The 25424-nt window shown below is 46.7% G+C and overlaps 1 protein-coding gene across 1 annotated transcript in view; it reads right to left on the bottom strand.

Annotated features, from left to right (window-relative positions):
* Nucleotides 1-25424, bottom strand: part of LOC137419652 (uncharacterized) — a 320348-nt gene that overhangs the window by 175146 nt on the left and 119778 nt on the right. The window contains exon 5 of the mRNA XM_078770335.1: nucleotides 4745-4996. Within this exon, the coding sequence (XP_078626461.1) occupies nucleotides 4745-4996 (252 nt within the window). The remainder of the gene's footprint in view (nucleotides 1-4744; nucleotides 4997-25424) is intronic.

The raw sequence follows: 25424 nt of genomic DNA, 5'->3' as shown, positions 1-25424 counted from the left end.
CGTGAAAAAGTAAGTACACCCCATGTAAAGTTTTGACTTTTTCAACATATTTCAACACACAGCTATTTTTTTTTATTTTTTTTTGTATACAAGATCGAGGCTCGTGAAAAAGCTAACATTAATTACACAAAGTCAAACCGACACACAAAACGCAAAAAAAAAGGGGAGCGGCAGACAGGATTGGGAGAGAGGGGGAAGTACACAAACACAACATTTGAGAGCAGGGACATCGGGAGGACTTGGGGGGAGGTAGGAGAGGTATAAAACATATGAACACTGCAAGGACTCTGGGTGAATTAGCGGGGGTAGAAAAGATCAAGGTTTTGGATGGAGAAAGATAAGAGATGGTGGTGAACAGCTGTTTTAAAGAAATGAAGGGAGGACTGGGATTGAAGGGAGTGGGGGAGTTTGTTCCAGAGGTGGGAGAAAAGGGGAGTGAAAGAGTGAAGGTGAGCAGAGAGCCTAGATTTTGGCAGTTTAACCATAAGAATGTTGCAGGCAGATCTTGTGTGACCTGTAGGAATATTTGGGAGACAGAGCCCAGAGAGAGCTGGGGGAGCAAGGCCGGAGAGGAGTCGGTAGAAGACAGAAAGACCACCAACCTGCTTGCGGTGAGTGAGTGAAAGGCCCTCGGAGTTAACTTCATCGCAGGAGATTCCAATGATTCTGAAATCTTTGGCCTCAACAGCGTGAAGCCGAGCTAGGTGTGAGGCAGGAGCACCAGCCCAGAGGGGGGAACAGTATTCCATTGAGCTGCGGATGAAAGCCTTGTATGTGGTGAGGAGCTCAGGTGTGCCAAGGAAGGACTTCGCACGATGGAGGATGCCCAGTCGGCGACTGGCTTTGGAGGCCACCTTGGAAATGTGGTTTTCCCAAGAAAGATCATGGCAGATAGTGAGACCCAAAAGCTTGAGCGACAGAACTTCTTGGAGAGGATTGTTGAGAAAGTAGATGGGAGGGCTTTCCAGTCAGTCCTTTCGGAGAGACATTGTAAGAGTGTGAGATTTGTCAGGATTGAAAGACATGTTCCACTTGTTTGACCAGTCTGTGATTTTGTCCAGGTCTGCAGAGAGTGAGGAGGCTGCAGACTGCTGATCTGAGGGATGAGGAATGGAGCGGCAGATAGTGGAGTCATCAGCAAAGAGAAAGAGAGGATTTTCCAGAGAGTCGGAGAGATCATTGATGAAGATCAGAAATAGCACAGGGCCCAGAACACTACCTTGGGGAACTCCAGCCAGAACAGGCAGGGGAGATGAGAGAAATCCATTCAGGGCCACACGTTGCCTACGACCAGAGATGAAGTCCGCAAGCCATGAGTGGAGATTTCCATGGATACCATAGGAGGAGAGTTTGGTGAGCAGAGATGGGTGCCAGACCATATCGAAGGCATGTGATATCTCCAGTGGGACAGCTCTGATTTCCTGTTTGGCATTGAGGACCTCCATCCATTGTTGAGACAGCAGAAGCAGTATGTTCAGAGTAGAATGACCTGGTCGGAATCCAGATTGATGATCCAAGATCAAGTCAATGCTGCTTCAAGCAAGCTTCAAGCAAGAAGCAAGTCAATGCTTCAAGTGATATCCGAAGCAATGATGGATTCCATGACTTTGCTGATAATTGGAAGCAGGCTGATTGGTCTGTAGTTGCAAGGATCTGTTTTTGCACCTTTTTTGTGTAAAGCGGTAATGTTTGTTGATTTCCAAGATGCTGGCAGATGACCTTGAGCAAAAGAGAGGGTGAAAAGAACAGAGAGAGGGTGAGATTTTTTTGAATTTTTTTTTGGTATACTGAATCGAGGCTCGTGAAAGAGCTGACATTTACTTCACAAACAAATCAACCAGACAAACAAAATATATAAAAAGAGGGAGCGGAAGACAAGAGAAGGGGAAGCACACAAACTCTTGAGAGCACACAACATTTAAGAGCAGGGAGATGTGTGGGAGGGAGAGGGCTTGGGGGGAGGAGGCGTGGGAAGGGGGTGGGGGGTGGGAAAAGTATAAAACACAAGGACCCCAAGGACTTCCAGGACAGAAGTTGGTATTTCAAAAAAGTGGAATTGGGGTGAAATTAGCGGGGATAGAAAAGATCAAGGTTTTGGATGGGGGAAGATAAGAGATGGTGGTGAACAGCTGTTTTAAAGACCTGGAGGGTGGAGTGGGATTGAAGAGAGTGAGGGAGTTTGTTCCAGAGGTTGAAAAAAAGAGGAATGAAGGAGTGAAGGTGAGCAGAGAGTCTTGATTTTGGCAGTTTCACCACAAGAGGGTTGCTGGCAGATCGTGTGCGTCCTGTTGGAAAATTTGGTGGACAGAGCACAGACAGAACTGGGGGAGCAAGGCCGGAGAGGAGTCGATAGAAGACAGAAAGACCACCGACCTACCTGCGGTGAGAAAGTGAAAGGCCCTCGGAGTTAGCTTCATCGCGGGAGATTCCAATGATGTGAAAGCTTTGGTTTCAAAAGCGTGAAGTCGAGCTAGGTGTGAGGCAGGAGCACCAGCCCAGAGGGGAGAGCAGTATTCCATTGAGCCATGGATGAAAGTCTTGTATGTGGTGAGGAGCTCAGGTGTGCCAAGGAAGGACTTCGCATGACGGAGGATGCCCAGTCGGCGACTGGCTTTGGAGGCCAGTTTGGAAATGTGCTTTTCCCAGGAAAGATCATGGCAGATAGTGAGACCCAAAAGCTTGAGTGACAGAACTTCTTGGAGAGGGAATGAGGATACTTGGGAAGTTGGAGAGAGGGAAGTTGGCTGTTTGACAAGGACGAATCAATTCGATTATGGTGAATTTCCTAATTGGAGATTGACAGATACAAATATTGACCAATGCCATCCAATATGATGAGCATTGGGGCCAATGACCGATATAATGCCGATTTAAGCATCTGATTGAATAATTTAATTCCAAAAAATGATAATTGCACAAAATTGTTGAACTTAAATTGACAAATTTATTTAACACAATATATTATTCACTCAAAAACACAGAAAAGTACATTGCACTTGCAAACAGCAGCATGTCGATCCAGTTAGTCTCTCACTCATGTTTTTAAATAAGAAAACGTGCAAACCAAAGCAAAAAAGTTGGAAAGACTTTGCAGAATAATTGAAAATAAAACGTTTTTGGGCATTTCTGTGAACAGCAGCATTTTCTTCAGTAGGCCTGCACTCGACATCTTGTTATCTTAAATCAGTAAATTTATCATCAAGAAAATTAATTGTCCACACAAAAACAAATAAATAAAACGCTTAAAAACCTCAATAACGGAAAAGTTTTAGTGCACTTGTTAACAGCAGCATTTCTGTTTAGTTTAAGTTCAGTAATCCCAGTTTAAGAGGTGCAAGTTGTAATGCAGAAAACAAAGTTTCTGTGCACTTTCTCCAGTCTGCCTGTTCCTCTTCTTCTCACAAATGGCTTCAACCTCACTAAAAACTATCTCGCTTGGAATGGAGGAGGGTGGGTTTGAACCGTGTCAACTCAGTAGTAATGCTCCAGGTGTTGAATTAGGCTTCGATCAGGAATTACTTGCTGTACAACTTGCGTCCTTGCCATTAAGCACTGGCGCCACTTCTCAGAGGGACGAGCGAATGAAGCCATGTGAGATGGAGCAATAACAGGTTTGTGATGCCCTTCGTTATCTGGGCCCACTCACCAGCTGCACTGGACCGGTCTTCGTGTCAACTTCATTTTATTTTCACCCGTCCTCCACCCTGCCTGAAACTTCCTACAACAACGAGTGGGTCAGATGGTTGCAGTTTGAATGAAGATTTGGCTCTGAATATGAATTTCTCAGACATCTTTTCTTCCATACTAAATTCCTCTTTGGCATTTCCAGCACTCCCAGTAAGCTCTCACAAACGTTCCCCATTCGCCACATTGACACAAGGGGAAGCTCGAACGAAACCTTTTTTTTTGGAGTTTTAAAAATATCAGCCATATCGGCGCCATCATCAGCCGATGCCGATAACTTCAAAATGCCAGATATCAGCCGGTCGAGACATCCGTCCACCACGAATCTGAATAAGGATGCAGACACGAGAATTTTAAAGTGATTGTTCACCATTGAGAGATGGAGGCAAAAACGATATAAAGCATGATATTTCATTTGTGGATGACTGAAATGACAAAACTAGGTAGACAAGTTGTTAAGATCAAAAGAACAAGCAAATAGATTTTGGTTCAGGTCTGGATACAGATCCGTCCTCTCATTGAGAAACAAAACAAACTGTTCAGACTGGCGGACGTATATGCTCTTCCGAGTACCGTTGTAGTTTTTTTTAATGAGAATGGGATATTGACGTTTTTGCAGATATGCCAGTGCATGCATTGTTGTGTCTTCATGTGCACAGGTGTTCTGAGGGGAGCGTTTCACATCCGGATAGAAGGTGGCTCATACTTCGTTTCTTCCTTGCAGAATCTACATCTGTCCGATTGACTCAGTCCCGCCACCTTCTTAAAGCCATCGGTGTCGTGTTCATGGTAATGGACGGTTATTTTGACTAATTCTCCATCACAGGTAAGCTGACCTCTCAGCCAATCCAATGAGCCTCCTTTGTGTATATAGAATCTGTCCATGTCTTTTCTATCTTCCTGCTCGTTTGTCATTCTCCCATTTGTCTGTGTGAATTTGTTCATATTTATTTTTGTTTGTTTGGAATCTTGAGGGCTGTATTCACTGATGTTTTCCATTTCATGAGGAGCATCTTCTATTCGCACATGTTCTTGGAAATATTTTTACAAGTTCAGTTATGTATTCTTTGATGTTTTTGTAAATGTGACAAACGATTAAACACCTTGCTGCACACAGAATACTTGTAGGGCTTCTCTCCCGTGTGTATCATTTGATGTCGAGACAAAGTTGATGAATGTCTAATCGCCTTATTACACACCAAGCAAATGTAGGGTTTCTCTCTCGTGTGCAATCTTTGATGTACATGTAAATGTGATGCCTGCTTGAACATCTTTTGACACACAGAGCACCTATGTGGCTTCTCACCTGTGTGTATTTTTACACATTCTTTCAAACATGATGAAGAGGTGAAGTCTTTGTTGGAAAGAGAAAACCTGCGTGGCTTCTCACTTCTTTGGATCTCATGTTGCAGGATCGTTATACACCCGTCACCATTGTTGTTGTTGCTGATATTTTTAGACGCGCCGTTAAATTTATCAAAATCCTGCCATGATGTCACGTGATGACTGAAAGGATCTTCTGTGTCGACCAACGGGGGAAACTTTCCCAATTGTTTCTCTGGAAAAACAATTCACCAACAGTGTCAATAATTTACTTTTGCAATGAAACAGAAACAAAGACGAAGTTCATAGAACATGGTGTGTGTGTGTGTGTGTGTGTGTGTGTGTGTGTGTGTGTGTGTGTGTGTGTGTGTGTGTGTGTGTGTGTGTGTGTGTGTGTGTGTGTGTGTGTGTAATATGTTTAGCATGTGTCACGTATAATATGTGTGGATATAATATGCAGCATCAATTTTTTTTCCCCTCATCAATCGACACCAATGCCCCATCATGACAAAGAGAAAACAGGATTTTATAAAGTTTGGCATATTTATGAAAAAGAAAAAACTGAAATATCACATTGACATAAGTATTCAGACCCTCAACTCAGTACTTTGTTGAATCACCTTTGGCAGCGATTGCAGCCTCCAGTCTTCTTGGGTATGACGCGACAAGCTTTGCACACTGGATTTCGGGATTTTCTGCCATTCTTCTCTGCAGATCCTCTCAAGCTCTGTCAGGTTGGATGGGGATCGTCGGTGGACAGCCATTTTCAGGTCTCTCCAGAGATGTTCGATTGAGTTCAAGTCAGGGCTCTGGCTGGGGCACTCAAGGACCTTGTTTCCTCCATGATGCTGCCACCACCATACTTCACCGTTGGGATGGTATTGGGCAGGTGATGAGCGGTGCCTAGTTTCCTCCAGACATGATGCTTGGAATTGAGGCCAAACAGTTCAATATTTGTTTCATCAGACCACAGATTCGTGTTCCTCACAGTCTGAGAGTCCTTTAGGTTCTTTTTTGCAAACTCCAAGAGGGCTTTCATGTGTCTTTCACTGAGAAGAGGCTTCTGTCTGGCCACTCTGCAATAAAGCCCAGATCGGTGGAGTGTTGCAGTGATGGTTGTCCTTCTGGAAGTTTCTCCCATCTCCACACAGGATCTCTGGAGCTCAGCCAGAGTAACCATTGGGTTCTTGGTCACCTCTTACCAAGGCCCTTCTCACCTGATTGCTCAGTTTGGCCGGGCGGCCAGCTCTAGGAAAAGTCCTGGTTGTTCCAAAATTCTTCCATTTAAGAATTATGGAAGGCACTGTGCTCATGGGAACCTTCAATACAACAACACACAACAACATGCATTTTAAGGCCATTTTCCCTGCGAGAGTGGGGGTTAGCCTTGTGGGTCCCCATGACAATCTTCTCCATTTTGCCCGATTTTCTGCATCTCTCCTTGTTAACCCCCTTGCCCGCATTTGTTCTTCCACCATCTTTTGCAAAGTCTTTATCGGTCTTCCCTGTCCTCTACTTCCTTCTACATTCATTTCCATCACTCTTCTCAACCAGTCACTTTCATCCTTCCTCAACACATGACCAAACCATCTCAACCTGTTCTTCACAGCATCAATCACAGGCTCTATCACAATCATCTTTCGCAATTCATCATTTGTCTTCCTCTCTTTCAACGATACTCTGCACATCCACTGAACCATTCGCATTTCCACCCTTTCCCTCCTTCGTTGCTGCTCTACATTCATGACCCATGTCTCGCTCCCATAAAGCATAACACGTCTCACACATGCAGCATACACCTTTCCCTTCAGCTTCAACGACACTCCCCTCCTCATCAGCATGCCACTCAGTTCCCGAAACTTCTTCCATGCACATCTCACTCTATCAACCGTTGCCGAGTCTGATCCACCTTCTCCATTCAGCATGTCTCCGAGGTAGCAAAATGTTTTCACACCTTCCAGCTTCACGCCATCACCAAGATCCAACTCAACATTTCCTCCATCTGCAGCTCCCTCTGTGCACACCTTACATTTGAATGTAGCTGCCACACTGGTTAATGACCTTCTCAGACCACTACATTTTTGATGAACCCACTCATCGCACATTGTACATTGAATGGAGGTCACTCCGACACCCTTCCTACACACAGCACACGCCCACTTCCCAGTTCTTTCCACCTCACCACATGCTTTACCACTTGCCATCACCTTCGTCTTTCCTGTATTCACCTTCAGACCTTTTAACTCCATGCATTCCTTCCACTTGTTCATCTTTTCCTTCAGTCCATCCATACTTTCCACAATCAACACCAGATCAAATGCATACAACAACTCCCATGGTAAACCCTCCTTTACGTTCTGAGCCAGCACCTCCATCACAGCTACAAATAGTAGTGGACTTAGTACCGACCCCTGATGCACTCCCACCTTCACCTCAAACTCACACCACTGTTCCCGTCCTTCGTCCTTGAAGCTGTGCGCGCTCTTTTGTACATTGCCATCACAACTCTGAACAACCATTCCTCCAGTTCTAACTTCCTCAATGCCCATGTCAATACTTTGCATGGAACCCTATCGAATGCTTTCTCCAGATCAACAAACCCAAGAAACAACTTCTTCCTCTTCTCCATGTACTTCTCCTGCAACTGCCTCACAATAAAGAGCGCGTCTGTCATTCCTCTTCCTGGCATAAATCCAAACTGCATTTCGTCGATCTTCACCTTCTTCCTTATCCTCCTCTCCAACACCCTTTCCAATACCTTCATTCCATGCTCCAATAACTTTATCGCTCGGTACGAGCCACACTCCAGAGGGTCACCTTTCCCCTTGTATAGAGGGACGAGGGTACTCAGTTCCCAATCCACTGGAATGCAACCTTCTTTCACCACCAGATTACAGATCTCTGCCATTCTTCACACCGCACCTTCCTGCTGCCTGCAACATATCTCCCACAACTCCCATCGGCCCTCCCGCTTTTCTACTCTTCATTGCTTTTATCGCTTCCTCAACTTCCTTCTCAGTTATCTTCTCTGCCAGTCCTAAAGCTGGGTTACTCTCTATGTTGCCATCCCATTCATTCTCTGTATTCAACAGCATTTCCATATATCTTTTCCATCTTCTTTAATTCCATCTGTGTCCACAACGATTTGTCCCACTTCATCCTTCAAGCAACTCACCCCCATCACATCACACCTCTCTTTCGCGATCTGCTTTGCAATCCTGAGTAGCGCTCTCTGACCCTCTTCCGAATCCAAGCGTTCTCCGAACATTTTCCTACATGCCTCCTGCGCATTTGCTACCTCTTTCTTTGCAGCCTTCTTGGCTACCTTAAAACTTTTATGCTCTGCTTTTTCTGCTCCCGTACCCTTCACCTTCTGCCACTCCTTGAATTTCTTCCTCTTCTCGTCAATCCTCTTTCCAACTTCATCATCCCACCACCATGTTTCCGAGTACCTTGGTGGTCATGGGAACCTTCAATGAAGCAGAATTTTTTTTGTAGGTTTCCCCAGATCTGTGCCTCGACACAATCATGTCTCTGAGCTCTGCAGGCAGTTCCTTCGACCTCTTGGCTTGGTTTTTGCTCTGATATGCATTGTCAGCTGTGAGACCTCATATATAGACAGGTGTGTGCCTTTCCAAATCATGTCCAATCAATTGAATTTACCACAGGTGGACTCCATTCAAGGTGTAGAAACATCTCAAAGACGATCAAGAGAAATGGGAGGCACCTGAGATAAATTTCAAGTGTCATGGCAAAGGGTTTGAAAACTTATGTCAATGTGATATTTCAGTTTTTTCATTTTAATAAATTTGCAAAACTTTCTAAAATCCTGTTTTCTCTTTGTCATTATGGGGTATTGAATGGAGATTGATGAGGGAAAAAATGAATTTGAACGATTTCGGGAAAAGACTGCAACATGGCAAAATGTGAAAAAAGTGAAGGGGTCTGAATACTTTCTGAATGCACTGTACATCCACACATACATACATACATACATATACATACATACAAACATACATACATACATGCATACATACATACATACATACTGTCGTTTTCCCGGGTGTGAATACCCCTGGGAACAAATTAGCCGATCAAGCTTTACACTCCGCTTTGCACTCCGAGGCATTCAGTCAACAATGGCAGACCTTCTTTATACCTGCGAGGAGTGGTGGAGTGACGAGGCTTACCTGCACGGCGTACGCGGCATGGGTGGTTTTCCGAATCACTGACAGATAAATGGGACAGGGCAAGGAATTAAAATGCAACAATAATGGTTTAATAAAAATAAATGCAGGACAATGAAAAGATAACACTAAATTCCTAAATTGAGGGACCCTCCATAAGGACTTGTATACAACACAAGGGGATGATAAAATAATGAAAGTAACAAAATGTCGTGAGGTGCATTTGCCTGATACTTAGCTCTGCCCTCGACGAGCAGTTTGGTGGGATTGGTCGACGAGAGGACCGCGCGTTGAAGTGCTCAACCAATGGCACCTGTCAATCATGCGAGCACAGAGGCATGCCGCTTGCAGCCAAACGTCTCAGCGCTCAATTCCGGGCCAGCCAGAACAACTCGGTCCCCAGCTCCTCCAAAGAGCACAAAGTTGCACAGCCTCCCATCCTTCAATGTGGCAAAGGCTCCCCAAAACATTGAAAGGTTCTCCTCACAGAGGCGCACACGAGCCAAGTGCAGCCGAGAGCCAGCACGAGGGAGTGAGTGCACAAACTGCCACCGTCAGTATCGAATATCCAGCGCAAGAGGATGTGCACAAACACGCAAGAGCCAAAATGTCCACGTTTGCTCACCACCAAAGCCAGGACCCAAGAGGGTAACTGACTGCACGGCACCAATGGCCCAACGCAAGAGCCTGTAAACTGTGTCTGCTCCTAATGACTGTTCCCACGCAAGAGGACAAAATGTTGGGTCTCCAGTCTTTTGTTCTCAAGGCTCTGACGTCATCCATCCGACAATGTCCTCGTGTGCTCCTGTCAGCAAGTCCCATCTCATCGCTCAACAATACCGGAGCAATCACTGCTCTTCCGGGCGTGGCCTCATGGGGCCTGCCTTTGTGATGTGGCGGCTGATGGTATCATTGGTGATGCTCAATGTCCTGTTTCTTGCTACTTTTATTTCGTGTTTACTTTTCGTGTGGAGTGCATGGCGGGTGTGGTGTGTGTCATAAGGAACAAGGGAAAAGTACAAAGGCAATTTACATACAGGGGATGCACCATTAATCCCTAAATAATTAACATAACCCCACTCCTAGTCATGGGGACAAAGATACACTCTTACACGACATCTGGTCAAAACAGATCCCTGCTTTTGGTACATGGGAGTTCTTCTTCTTCACAACAGTCAGAGCACACCACCTATACAATTATACCTGGCCGAAAGGATTGCATTGCCTACCCACCACAAATGAAACAATATGTACATACCAACAAATGAGACAGACCAACATGATTAATTGATAAATATAGTCAAATAACATTGACAGCCTCATTTTTTACGGTGTAGCCCATCGGGCGAAGTCGTCTAGAACAGTGTTTGTCCGTCCGTATGTATGTATGTTTTGTCATGTGACTGCTCTCAGTTAACACCGTCAGTCACGGAAGGCCAAACGTAAGCTTTTACTCCAAAGGCGATGCCCAAATGCGTAGTTTATATATGCGGGAAAAGAAAGGGGCAGAGGCAGCTGAAGCTTACCTGTCGCGATTGCCGGCAGTCCCAGAGCCTGCAAAGAAATACGTCACACGAAAACGGATTAAAAATGTACAAAAAGAAAGATTTATTAAAACGGATTTCCAGGACAAAGCAAAAGGCGACAGTAAAACTAAATTCCGAACAGGGACGTCCCCCACACCAGACTTAAAAACACAGACGAAGGGAAAGGTAAACTGGATAAAATAATAGTGTGGTTATTTAGTGCACTTATCTCTGATAGAGTCATGGGGTCATGGGGTCTTGTCAGGAATGGTCAAGGCCCCGCATGCGCAGTCTGGACCCGGTGGTGTTCTTGGCGGGAAGAAGGCCACTGTCTGCTGGCTCGTGCGCTGCCAGGCCTCACGGGGCATCTCGCTCACCAAGGCCTCGTCACGTTGTAGCGCTCGTCCACGCGTCATCTCTGCCTGTCAACTGCAGCTCTCAATGCCCTGACGCCATACGAACAGGAGAATGGTGAGACGATGCCGGCACACAACCGCTTTTGCTGGTAAAGCTGCCTGTGACGGGGAAGGCAGACAAAAAGGATCCAAAGAGAGAGGGAGAACAAAATGCCGGCCAGAGAGTTATTTTATCATCGGCCCTCTCCACCAATGCCCGCAGGTCACCACTACCTTGTCCAGCTCTCCAGTTGTCAGCACGCAGTCCACCTCTGTGGTCATCAGTGGTCCTTGCCAATCGGCGCTCTGCTTCCTCCTCGGCCTTCCCTCCACCAATAAGCAGGTAGCTTCTTGCTCCGCCCTGGCCAATCATGGCTCCTCGGGGCGTGTCTTCGGCCTGCCTATCTTCCGTTTCAAATGCCGATAGGTAGGCAGGAATGTCGGCATTTCCTACACTAGTGTCGATTGCGGTGCCATAAAGGACAAAGGATAAATCACAGGGTAAGACATACAAGGGATAATTTATCCTTATGCCCCTGGCGAGTTAACATGCCCCGCCCCCTCGTGACGGGGACAGATATAAACTTATCCGACATTCCGCTAAACAAAAATTACATGGTGATGGTTCCTTTCACAATCAGGTGTATCAGACTCGGCAACGGTTGCTGGAGTGAGATGTGCATGGAAGAAGTTTCGGTAACTGAGTGGCGTGCTGGCGAGAAGGGGTGTGTCGTTAAAACTGAAGGGAAAGGTGTATGCTGCATGTGTGGGAAGTGTTATGATTTATGGGAGCGAGACATGGGTAATGAACGTAGAGCAGCAACGCAGGCTGGAAAGGGTGGAAATGCGAATGGTTCGGTGGATGTGTGGAGTATTGTTGAGAGAGAGGAAGACAAATGATGAATTGCGAAAGATGATGGGAATAGAGCCTGTGATGGATGCTGTGAAGAGAAACAGTTTGAGATGGTTTGGTCATGTGTTGAGGAAGGATGAAAGTGACTGGTTGAGAAGAGTGATGGAAATGAATGTGGAAGGAAGTGGAGGACGGGGAAGACCGAGAAAGACTTGGCTAAAGATGGTCGAAGAAGAAATGCGGGCAAGGGGGTTAACAAGGGGAGATGCAGAAAATAGGGCAAAATGCAGAAGATTGTCATGGGGGCCGTAAGGCTAACCCCCGCTCTTGCAGGGAAAATGGCCTTAAAATGCCTGTTGTTGTGTTGTTGTTTAAATGGTAATATCATTTTCGAAATAATGATAACGTAATGTTCATATTACAGTAAATTTAATCGAAACACAAATCCCTTTGTTGTTACTGCAAAAGTACTGGAAGTTAAAATATATCAGTTTTGTGTCCGTTACGTCATTACATCAAGAATGTCATTTCGACCGCTGCCTGCACCGACCAACATTTTAATTTACAATTACACCCGCTCATGACGGAAGTGGGAGGAAGGGTCATTCGTCTTTGGGGTACATAGATAACAGTCAATCTGTGGTTGGGCTCAAGAACATGAGGTGTGTTCATTTACCAAGTTTCTTGTGGAGAGATCGCCAAGTGGTTTGAGCATTCGAGCAAGCACTCCATCAAAAACCGTTAAGGAATGGCTGGCTTGGCAAGCTTATTTCTGTCTGGCTGGATGTCAGGGATCGACAGGGATCGAGCGCACAAGCCCGTCATGGCTCCGATGTTGGCGGCAAGAAAGGCCTCGATAAAACCTCTCGTGCCAAGCGAGCGAGCGGGCGTGCAACCCGCTTCACCAGCCATGGAATGTCCTCCCGAACTCGGCACGAAGCTGCGATGCGCCCAACGTTCGAGTCAGAAAGGAGACAAGGTCGAGGTGAAGGAAAGCGAAAGGGCAAGCACAAACGAGGTCCAAGCACCAAGGTCTCTTCAACGAGCAGGGACGAGAGAGAGAACAAATGTCGGTCATCGACCATTTGCTGTCACATCCAGAACGAGAGAGTGAAAATGTCGGTCTCTTTCACTTTTTATCAACCCCCTTGGCCAATCAGCTGGCTCCTTATTGTCTATGGGCTTCAGTTGCATGCCAATTGGCCCTCCCTTCCAGTGACATCATCTGCCCATCAAACCCTCTTACCAATCCATTGTGATGTGGGCATGGCCTCCACCTGCCCGAGGAATGAGTGTTGCCATGAAGGTTGGTGTTGTAGCTGGCTGCGGCTGTCGGCAGTGCCCCGAACTGGCTTCCGGTGGGTTTTATAGTTATTGTGGCGCAGGGGAGATTTCAGTAATGTGTGTGCGCTAATGGGGATGGATTCTTAACTAGCGTCTGTGTGCGTTGCCACAAGAGACACAGGGATGATCACAAAGGTTTGACTAACAAGGTAGTAGTTGACATAATTCCGACAACTACTTAACATGCCCCATTCCTTGTAATGGGGATGAAGATACACCTTCATCCGACATTCAGTCAAGACAGGTCCCTGACTCGCTGTACATCGAAGTGATTCTTGCTATCCACGATCATCGGAGCACCCACCTTTGCAGATCTACCTAAATCTATATATCCCCTTACCCCACAGAGATAACAATACTTTTCTGTAGATGTGATGCATTCTCGTGGATTAAAACTCTGTATTGGAGTCGATGTGGACATCTTTGATTTTTACCACATTTTAATCCACAACGAATCCTACTCTTGGAGCAATGGAAAAGTTGCTTCGCCTCGAGATCTTCTGTGGCGATCCTCAGGCGATGAACGCAGCTGGCCAATGGGGACATTGGTACAACTCCCTCCAGAATTACATCGCTGCGATTCCGGATCTCTCAGCACTACAAAAGCTCTCAATATTATCTTGCCATATGAGCGATCCTGGATACGACTACATTTCACACTGTGACATGTATGAATCTGATGTTGAAACTTTGAGAGACATCTTCGTCAAACAACAAAGCGCTTTGTATGGCCGCCACATGCTCGCGACCCAGCGCCAGGATCCATCGGAGAGTCAAGAGCACTACATACAGGAGTTGAGACGACTCGGAAAAGATTGCCTGATGGAACCCCGCACGGTCGCGGAGTCGACCGACGATCTAATGTGTGATGCCTTTGTGGCTGGCATCGCATCGCCAGCTATCAGATTACGGTTGCTTGAGGAAACTAAGCTGACCTTCCAACAAGCATGCGAGAAGGCTCGCGTACTTCAGCTGGCAACAACTCGGGCGGAGGCGTATGGCGGGCCCTTCCTCACCGCGGGGGCTGTGGCCGAGATGTGCTCGGAGGTGTCGGCACCGACCGAGTGATCCCACGCTGGGATCGCCAGGTCTCCGGAATCTGCCTCCACATTGCCACCTTTTGAAGACGAGGGAAAGCTCGAACGCCGCGGCCGCCACCTCTTCTTCGTCAAAGGATGCCAAATGTTACTTTTGCGGCAATAAAAGACATCAGCCTGCTTCCTGTCCTGCTAGAGAATGCGTGTGTCATAATTGTGGATGGAAAGGTCACTTCGCCAAGGTATACCAAGCTGCTAAAACTCGGCAATCGACCCTCGCGGGGATGAATCCACACCAAAGGCTTGTGTTCCCTCAGCCTGATGGTTAATGATGTGACGTATACCAATGTCAAACTCGCGGTCACCGCAGCAGTTGGCTGACTTATGTGCTGATGTGCTGCTCAGGCACGACTTCTTGCGCCAACATGGGTGCCTAGCGATGCATTTTGGGAAAGGAGAAAATGCACTCTCTGTATGCGGCCTAGCCAAAATGGCTATCAATCCTCCAGTTCTATTCCCTTGCCTAACTGCCGATTGCAAACCTCAAACTGTAAAGTCGTGGTGGTGTACCCGTGCCGATGCTCAGTATAATCGCAGATGAGACAAAGCGCTTGCTGCAGGAGTGTACTATCGAGCCAAGTCGGTCTCCGGAGAGAGCACAGGTGCTCGTCGTGCACACATAAAATCACAGAAAATATTTGGTCATCGATTACAGTCAAACAATTAACCGATTCACGCAATTTGACGCATACCCCCTGCTAAGAATGGGCGATCTAGTCGGAGAGGTGGCTCAGTATCGCATCTTCAGCACCTTGGACCGAAAATCCGCGTATCACTAAATACCGATGGAGACGGATAGGCCCTACACAGGGTTCCAATCCAGACAACAGTTGCATCAATTCCGTCATATCCTGTTTGGGGTAACGAACGGGGTGTCTTGCTTTCAACGCGCGATAGATGATATCTTGGCAAAAGAGCAATTAAAAGACATTTTCGTTTACGTGGACAACGTGACAATTTGCGGACATACCCTGGAAGGACACGACGCTAACTTGAAACGATTCCTGGATGTAGCGCGTCAGTACAATCTGACCTTCAATGAGGACAAGTGCGACTATGCTCCCAAAACAATTGACCTCCTTGGGTACACGGTAACCGGAGGCGAGATAAAATCTGACGCTGAGCGTCTTCGGCCTTTGCTCAAGATGGCGGCTCCGTGTGATCGGGCATCCTTGAGGCATGCCTTCGGGCTTTTCATGCATTACTCTCGGTGGTCCAAGGTTACTTGGAGAAAATAAGGCCTTTGGTGGATTGCAAAGCTTTTCCTCTGACGCAATTTGCCAAGGATGCCTTTCAACTTCTGAAGGAAGAAATCGCGAGGGCGTGCGTGACTTCCATTGACGTGACCTCGTTGAGGCAGATGCCTCAGGCTGCGCAATCGCAGCCACTCTGATGCAGGGGGGTAAGCCAGTTGCGTTCTTTTCACAAACCCTGACCTCGAGCGAACGCAGACACTCTGCAATCAAGAAAGAGGCGTATGCGGTTGTCAAATTTGTCAGACAGTGGCGCCATTTGCTTCTGGGCCAGAAATTTGATCTCATGACTGACCAGCAATCAGTAGCTTTTATGTACAGCCATAAGCACCCCAGCGCATAAAAAATGAGAAAATATTTCGATGGTATGGTCGAATTAGCCGACTATTGCTATGACATAATATATCGGCCTTGAACGCGAAAATGTGGCTGCCGACGCCTTGTCTCGACCATCAGTTTGCGCCGGCATGACCTCTGAAGACCTGAAGAACACTCATGAATCCTTGTGCCATCCAGGTGTAACTCGACTCATTTATTTTGTGCGCTGCCATTACCTCCCCTTTTCAGTTGATGACGTCAGACAGCTGTGTCGGTCGTGCCCGGTGTGTGCGGAGTTCAAACCACGATTCTACAAGCCGCCGCTTGGGACCCTCATTTGGGCCTGTTGGCCCTGAGAGAGATTGAGCATTGATTTTAAAGGCCCTTTGCCATCATCGAGCTCACTACGTTACATGTTGATGGTTGTTGACGAGTATTCGCATTTTCCTTTTGCGTTCTCGTGCTCCGATATGACCTCACCCACGGTAATCAGGTGTCGACATCAGCTGTTCCTCTTGTTTGGCTATCCGTCGTTCCTCCATTTGTATCGTGGCGCTGCTTTTATGTCTCAGGAGGTAAAGACCTTTCTCTTGGAGCTAGGGGTAGCTGCCAGCCGAAATACCCCCTACCATCCAGAAGGAAGCACCACTTGTAGCCTGGTGTTGGCTTAGCAGTTAAGGTGCTGGCTTGGGATCCTAGGATCCTGGGTTCGAATCCTGGTCAATCACTGAATTAACACTAGGGGGGTGGACTCAGCCTGTCATCCTTCTGAGGTCGGCAAATTGAGTACCAGTTCACTGGTAAATCCCTGTGTCGCAAGAGGCGACCAACAGGGTTGGTGGCAGGAAGGCCATCCGGCCATAAAACATTGCTTCAAAAAGGGGACCAAGGTGCCAGAAAAAGGCCAACCCCTGCTCTGCAGGGAAAAATGGCCCTTAAAGGTGGTTCTTCTTCTTCTATCCAATCCAGAAGAGAACAGTCAGGTGGAACGATTTAATGGCATGATCTGGAAAGCCGTGGAAATGCGATTGCAAACACAGTCAATGTGATTACACCAATGGCCTCAGGTCTTGCACGAAGCGTTGCATGCCATACGTATGTTACTATTCACGGCCACAAATCAAACGCCGCACAAGCGTATCTTTTGCTTCCAGCGCCGCGGGGCCAGCGGACGGTCATTGCCTGGATGGTGAGTTGACTTCGGCCCCACGTATTTGAAGCGGGCGGTACGGCAAAGCATAAACGAGCCGACCGTTGATCTCGTTCAAGTAGTACAGGTGCACCCAGGGTACGTGACTGTATGAATGAATGACGGACGTCTAGTGACAGTGTCAGTCCGACATCTAGTGCCACGTGGAGAGGGTGCAGAGGATGAAGGGCCATGTACTGAAGTGGCCACCGCGAGCCCAACCGCCGAGAGTGAAGGGGTGTCTGCGCCGCCTGTATTTCCAGTGCCGGCATGTTCGGTTCCGGTCGCGGATCGGGCTGCTGAGGGTGATGTGCCTCGCGGGCAGATGGGGGATTTCGATGAACGGTTTTCGGATTCGCCTCGCCCGGTGGTTCCCGAGCCCGAGCGCGGCCCTATTGGCTGCAGAACCCGTGCCAGGATAGAGTGTCGCCGGCCGCAGCGGTTGGGATTGTGAAGCATTGCGTCCATGTGTGTGTCGTGTGTGTGTGTCAACAACAATGGCATGTGTGTGTCACCATTTTTCTCAGAGATGGCTGAACGTTTTCACAGGTTCATCATTGACTGCTTGGGAGTGCTTTTGGCCCAAAAAAAAAAAAGAATAAGAATGTATTTTTGTTGAAGTTGTGTTTTTGTTTTTAATCACTCTTTTGTGCCGAAACCTTTTTGATTAATGACAGTTATTTTCAAGTACACATTCGCATCAATAAAAACAAAACAATTACCAGACATTTGAAGAATAATGATCAAACCATTCCGGAAGCGGTCAAAGTTGTTGGTACGCCTTCTTCTTCTTCTTCGTATCCCTCATCATACTTAACTCAGAAACGTGATCAACGGCACATGCAGCAGCATATTGTTGCGGATATGAGGACTATTTTTTTTGATTGTGTGTATTATTATTATTGTTTATTCTGCGCCTCCTGCCTCCGGAGCTGTGTAAAGGTCAAAGGGCGTCCCATAATTAGTCCATAAAGCATCCACACCACAGCCAATCATAGAATACCCCTGTTCGATAGTTATATCTTATTATGTGTTTTAGGGTGAGGCTGTGTCTCCCATTAATTGAAATACTCCATTGCACCAGTGAAAGAGATAGATTCCCTTCATTCCCACTCCCAAAACTTCCATTCCCCCTTTTCGTCAATTGCCATTCGCATTGCCAACTGCATTTTGGGCGGTTTTCTCTTCATCCGCCATTGGCCACGAGGCAGGGTTGGGGAAGAAAGGTGGGTCCCCACCTCGTCATAGAGGGGAGGAGTGAGTCAGCCCCACTCAACCAACCACGAACAAGGGGTTGGACTTGGAGAGGGTGTGGAGAGAAACATCGAGGAGGTTCGCGAAGGTTGAGGGGCGGGGCCTATATAACCCGCAGCTAGGGTGTTTCCAGAAGAGAGAGGAGAGGGAGTCCAAGCGGTTGAGTCCAAGAGAGGCGCTTTGAGTTGAGTCCGGGAGAAGTCCAGAGTTGAGCTGCAGCTCGAGCCACCGAAACTGCATTTACTGCAGCTCGAGCCACCGAAACTGCATTTACTGCAGCTCGAGCCACCAAAACTGCACTTACTGCAGCTGGAGCCACCGAAACTGCAGCCACAGCAGCGTGAGGCCTGGACGGCAGTTTGGAGCAGGGCCGCGAAGGAGCGGCGGCTGCCCAACGAGTCGATCGGTTGCAGGACCAGTTGGACCTCCCTATCCCGCCAGCCATCCATCTCCCGCCAGTCCTATCATCATTCCCCACGTGAGTCTGTCCTTGTTTGTTCTGTCCCTGGGTTAATTAAGACTGTAGGTAAGCTAGCGTTGCACTGTGTATCTAATCTCGTCTGTAAATAAACGTGACTGCTTTCTTCCTACTTATATGTGTAAATAATAAATCCAATTACTCTCCTGTACGTCTTCTCGTCTTATTCCTTTTCCTCTTTGTATTCGGTCGCTTTAGAGTTTTCCCGATTGAATAGCGGTGGCGCGATCCGGCCAAAGTTTGGGGCAAATCGGGTATTAATCAAGGAAGCACTGTTCGGTCGCGGTAATACCACCGCTTGGTCAAAATAACATCTTTAACCACGTCCGTAACAATATATTCAACGAAAAGGCAAAGGATGATTTGACATTTGTGCTGGATTCTTATTTGGATGCAATTGCTTTTCCATTATATTTGCCCTCATTTTAAATATGTTGATGTTTCTATTTCACTTGAGCAACACCGAGTGCTCCAGCTATAAATACTTTCATACTTTACTTGGGGTAGAAATACAAATACAACTTTGTCTCGGGGACAACATCGGCGATGTGGCCGCGGCAGGGGCGCTGTAAGGGGGGGAAAAGTTAGGATGATTCCAAGGGCCCTGCACTGACAGGGGCCCAAAAAATTATTAGAACATTAGGTAAAAATTCTCAACATTAAATAATTATTAACCTATCATCTTTAATAGAATAATAGACCAATAAAACCAACGGTTCTTTTTCTTTTCTTGTTTTTGAAGCTGTTAAACTTGGATTGAAGCTGTTAAACCTGTAGCAAAACACCTACCTTGTGTCATCACGGCCCTTGATCGCATACTCATGACGTGCAGTCTCACCAGTGAGGCCAGATCAGAAGCTAGTGGTTTGAAGAACTACTTCATGTCATTCAACGCTATTGTCCTCCTCAATGTTTGGCTGAAAGTACTACAATGCATTGAGGACAGGAATGTGATTCTCCAGTCAGGAAAAATCTCACTTGATACAGAGGCAGCCAATATCAGAGCCTTAAAGGAAGAGATGCAGGCTTTTCGAGAGAGATGGGAGTCTCTCCTGTCTGAGGCAACACTGATTGCTCCACAAATGGATGTTGAACCTCAATTTAGCAAGGAACACAGCCACCAGAGGAAAAGGAAGAGCTTCCATGATGAGACCTCTGAAGAGGAGACAGCTCAGGACAGTGCAGCAACAGTGTTTCGGAACACAGTGTTTTTTTTACAGCTATTGACAACATCATAAGTGACTTGGACACGAGGTTCCACACCACTGCAAAAATTGAAGAATTTTCTGCTGTTCTGAAAGTTGGGCAGATTAGTGAGGATAAAATCCCTTCTGTGTGCCAACCACTGATCATTAAGTATTCCAGAAATCTTACACCTGAGTTTCAAAATGAAATAAGACACCTGAACACAGTATATGCTGCCACTTTCCCCCCTAACTTGTCCCCTCTGTCTCCTGAATGCAATTTGGAAGATGCAGCTGCAAAGCATTTTTGGAGAAGTGTGCATTGCTTTACGTATATTTTGCACACTGCCTGTGACTGTTGCTGGTAGCGAGAGATCTTTCAGTAAGCTAAAACTGATAATAAAAAAACTATTTGAGGTCCACTATGTCCCAGGACAGGCTTTGCAGTCTTGCCATGTTGTCCATTGAAAGTCAGTTGGCTGGAAAGCTGGACTTCAAAGACTTGATCAGTGACTTTGCCAGCAACAAGGCTCGGCGCTGGGCTCTCGGTGTGTAAGGCTGAGCAAGGACCAGTGATAACTAAATGGCATGGCTATGGATATTGCCTATTGGATCATTACACTTGGTATGATACTTGTTTGTATACTCTGCTGCTGATTTTATTATTTTGTTTGTTATATCATTCTATAGATGATGATGTTAATTTATTTTAATTGAAGAGGTTAATGTATGTTGTAATTCTTTCCATTAAAATTACACCCAGACTTTAAAAGATGGCCTTTAGCACATTTCTTGTGTGGGTATCAGTCTTGCATCAAATAGTGAATTCCATACTGTTTGCACAAATATCTGCATTGTTTCAACCTCCTGGCAAAAATGTCGGGGAAAAAATGTGCGCGAGTGCTTCATCGTGGCCCATTGTGATATCATTTCATGGGGCCCAAAATCCATGGCGGCGCCCCTGGGCCGCGGCCTCATGCAGGGGTCTGGGGGGCCAGGGGAGGGGGGGGACCGTGTAGCGCCACCTGGTGATGGCGGCAGAGGGTTTTATAATTTCCTTTTTTTTTTTTTTTTACCTGGCCAACACCGAGATTAAAGCACTCTCTGCGTTGGAAAAAATTTCCTCCTTCCCCTCCCGCCCCCACCCTCCCCCAAAACGGAGGTGCCTGTCAAAGCTACCCTCTCAGCCCTCTCAGCCCTCTCCACCCCCGAAAAGATGTTTGTGTAGTATACATTTCCCCTCACCTCACTCCCACTCCTCGCACCTCCCTCTCCTTCCCCTGCCGGGAACTCCTGCTGGTCTACTCCAAATGGATGAGGTGTGTGTTATGTGTGTATATGTGTGTGATACTTTTTGTGTCTATTTATTGTATAGGTCTATTAATTAATTACTTACGATTCAAATGTACCTTTTAACGCTTTAGACTGCTGAAACCCCTTTGACCTTGGAAGCCCCTTTAATCCTTGAGGATTTAAAAGACCAAGATGACTCAAAAGTCCTCAAAGACCTAAAAAGTATTTCACCCAAAAGTCCCTGATGACCCAAAGAGACCCAAAACCCCAGATGACCCAAAAGACCCAAACATCACCAAAGACCCAAATGAACTAAAAGTCTTTGATGACCCAAAAGACCCAGATGACCCAAAAAGTCCAAGGACCCAAACGGTCCCCAAGGACCCAAACGGCCAAAACGTCCCCAAGGACTCAGGTGATTCAAAAGTCCCGAAGGGCCCAAAATGTCATTGAACCAAAAGACCCCAAGGACCCAAAATTCCTTGACCCAAAATACCCAAAAGTCCCCAAGGACCCAAAAGTGCCTGATGACCCAAAAATCCCCAAGGACCCAACAGTCCCAAAGGACCTAAAAGTCCTCAATGACTCAAAAGTCCACAAAGACCCAAAACGTACTTTTTGACCCAAAAAGTCCCTGATAACCCAAAAGACCCAAAACGTCCCAGAGGACCAAAAATGTCAAAATGTTCCCGAGGACCCAAAAATCCTTAATGACCCAAAAGTCGGACAACCCAAAAGTCCGACGACCCACTAAAGTCCTTGATGATGCAAAAGGTCCCCAAGGACCTAAAAGATCCAGTTCACCAAAAAGTATTTAATGACCCAAAGACGCAAAAGTCCTAAGGACCCAAAAGTCTTTGATGACCCAAAAAACCCAAAAGTCACAAAGGACGCAAAAATGACCCAAAATACCCCGAGGATCCAAAAAGTGTCTGATGACCCAAAAATCCCTGATGACCCAAAAGTCCCCAATGACCTAAACATCCCCAAGGACCCAAAAGTCCTCAATGACCCCAAAAACCCCAAAAGTCCCCAAGGACTCAAAAAAATCCTTGATAACCCACAATACACCCCCCGAATCCGGCAGGCAGGTTTGCTGCAAGGCCGTGAAGATGAAGAGAAATGAAAATTTGGTACAATGGACACCCATGTATGATAAAGGGAGTGGGAGACAAAATCCCACCGCTTGTTCACAAGTTGGTGCGGCAACATAATTTTTACTCAACATGACCTCTGACCTTTGACAGCAAAATGTAATCAGTTCATCTTTACCTCATTACACAAACCTGCACCATGTTTTACATTGGTCCCTTCAGCCGTTCTCGAGTTATCTCGGATGGACGGACAAACCGAATACAAAATGGCCTCAGCGACATCATCGGTAGAGATATATAATTTATCATGAACTTCCGCAGTTCCCACGACTCACCATTCCCCGGGTCGTTTTCAGGCGAATCCTCCATCCTGATCTGCAGGACTCCACCAAGTCCTCCGGTCTCCTCACCACATCCGATCACGAAGCTCCGTTCTGATCTTCGCCCCGCACGGCAGGACTCCATGTACCGACATAGCTCGACGTACATGGTGAAGGTGAACTTCCGTGCGGCGAAAGAACAGAGTCGATCCCTCACCGGAGCGGGCTCGGCTCGGGCACAGAGAGCTCCGAAGATCTCGATCCCCAGACCAGTGATGGCGGCTCTGAGAGACTCCTCCGAGAGACCCTGGATCTTCAGCCAGGTCGGGAAAAGACCGAGGCCGCACCGCGCGCTCGGAGAATCCATTATCGTCCAACAACACACGCCGAGAAATTCAAAATAAATAAATCACGTGTTGTTGTTGTTGTTTTTAGGGTCCTCGCTCAAAGTGGATGATTTACACGAAAACCAGAGATTGTCAACACATGGGTCGTGACCCATCAGTGGGTCCCAAGACGCAACTTTATGGTCCGCGGAGATCCTCCCAACCTGAGAAGGCCGGTATATTTATTTACGTCACGAGTGTTCGTAAAATTTACATCACGAAAAAAAAGTTATAATAATGCTATTATGTTAATTTGTGATTGGAATGAAAATACAGAGAGATCGAATTGAAAGGAGAATTAAGAAATGACGTGTTTCCACTTGTGACATTCGCCGATTCGGTATTTGAGTTTCGCCATTGACCGTATTTTGGTTGATCGAAGGTGCATCATCAAAGGTTGATCAAAGGTGCATCATCAAAGGTTGATCGAAGGTGCATCATCAAAGGTTGATCGAAGGTGCATCATCAAAAGTTGATCGAAGGTACATCATCAAAGGTTGATCAAAGGTGCATCATCAAAGGTTGATCAAAGGTGTATCATCAAAGGTTGATGGAAGGTGCACCAATTTCAATGGTTGCTAGGAGACTGCAGCATGCTGAATCAAACCAACATAATCATAGGACTTTTAACAAACAAACAAAAAAAATACCTATTTTGGGGGGAAACCCCTCAGGGTCTGAAGGTATAATTGTACATCACGAGTGATGTACGGAATGTTGTGGTTAAGTTCCATCAGAATTGTATGTGTAGTTTCTCAGAAGAAAGCAAATACCTATTTGGAGGGGGGGGGGGGGGGGGGTGTGGGAAACTTTTGGGTCTCACTATCTGCCATGATCTTTCCTGGGAAAACCACATTTCAAATCTGGCCTCCAAAGCCAGTCGCCGACTGGGCATCCTCCGTCGTGCGAAGTCCTTCCTTGGCACACCTGAGCTCCTCACCACATACAAGGCTTTCATCCGCGGCTCAATGGAACACTGCTCTCCCTCAAAAACAAAAAATTTTTTGATGCTGTGAACAAACTTGAGTTGCAACATACCAAATATCATTTGTGCCAAGTTTGATCACAATCCCATCAGCGGTTTCGGAGAAGACGTTACAACTGTTTACGGACTGACGCCCCATCACAGAAGCTCTCCGGGACAACGTTCCAGGTGAGCTAAAAACATGAGAACTGTACATGTGTAAAAGGTTAAGAAATAGATTTAATGTCTTGGAATGTCACAAAATGTACTTAATATTGTCAAGTCCGCGACTGATGAGAACCAGCCTTGGACGGATAGTCGGTTGGTCTTTACGCCGAGGCCATCAAGCCGAAAATTGGCGGAACTTTTTGGCACACGCGGGGTGGGACCAAAATGCTTACCTGCATGGATGAAAGCCACACAGGTTTTGTCCTCGGGCCCAACACCATGCAAACAAGACACAACAAAGAAAATGCAACAATAATAATGGGTTGATGAAAATAAATGCAATACGATAAAAATTATGTTGAGGTAAAACAAATCCTACAGTAAGACGTCTCCACTCAGACACAAAAACAGATAAGGGGAAAGATTAAATAAAAATAAAACAATGTTCTTTTTCCACAGACCGGCACACATCATGCTCAGAGACATCGCTCAACGAGACATTTGAGCTTGCTGGTCGTCGAAGCTCAAAGACCCACAGGCGGGAAGCACACAAGATGGCCGCTCCTCGGCACCACAAACGTGAGGTCCTTTTTCAGTTCAATCCTCCCTCAGGTACCTCTGCCGTCCGGGGAAGCACAACACGGACCCACAAACTGCCACGAACACCTCCTCCTCACCATCGCAAAAGTCCACCCGAGCTCCGAAAGGTCTCCTCACAATCGCAACCAAGGCAGCCACAGCAGAGAGTCAGAGACAAAAGCGTCCACCCCACACGAAAGCCTGAACAAGAGAGAGCGTGATTCTTCCTCTTCCTGCTCAAACCTTCGCTCTGGCGTCACCCAGACCAATCGCAGACTTCCACCCAATTGCTCCATGGCCGGCTCAACCAATGACGAAGCTTGGGGCGTGGTCTGCTGGTTCTGATAGTTTCCGCACCCATGGTCCCACTCTGGTGGTGTGGCATTGTTCCTCAGTCGGTTGGTGGGGCGGGGTTTACTTGTCGCAGTTTATTCCGGTAGTTGTGGTTTAATGGGGGTGCTTATTGTTATTGTGAGGATGTGGGTTTTTACAGACGGCTTGTTATAATTGCAAGGACACAGGGTAAATCACAAGA

This window comes from Myxine glutinosa, chromosome 1, assembly GCF_964187855.1.
Source record: "Myxine glutinosa chromosome 1, kmMyxGlut1.1, whole genome shotgun sequence".
NCBI classification, from domain to species: Eukaryota; Metazoa; Chordata; class Myxini; order Myxiniformes; family Myxinidae; genus Myxine; species Myxine glutinosa.
Note: the sequence above shows the minus strand (reverse complement) of the source record. Positions and strands in the feature narration are given on the sequence as shown.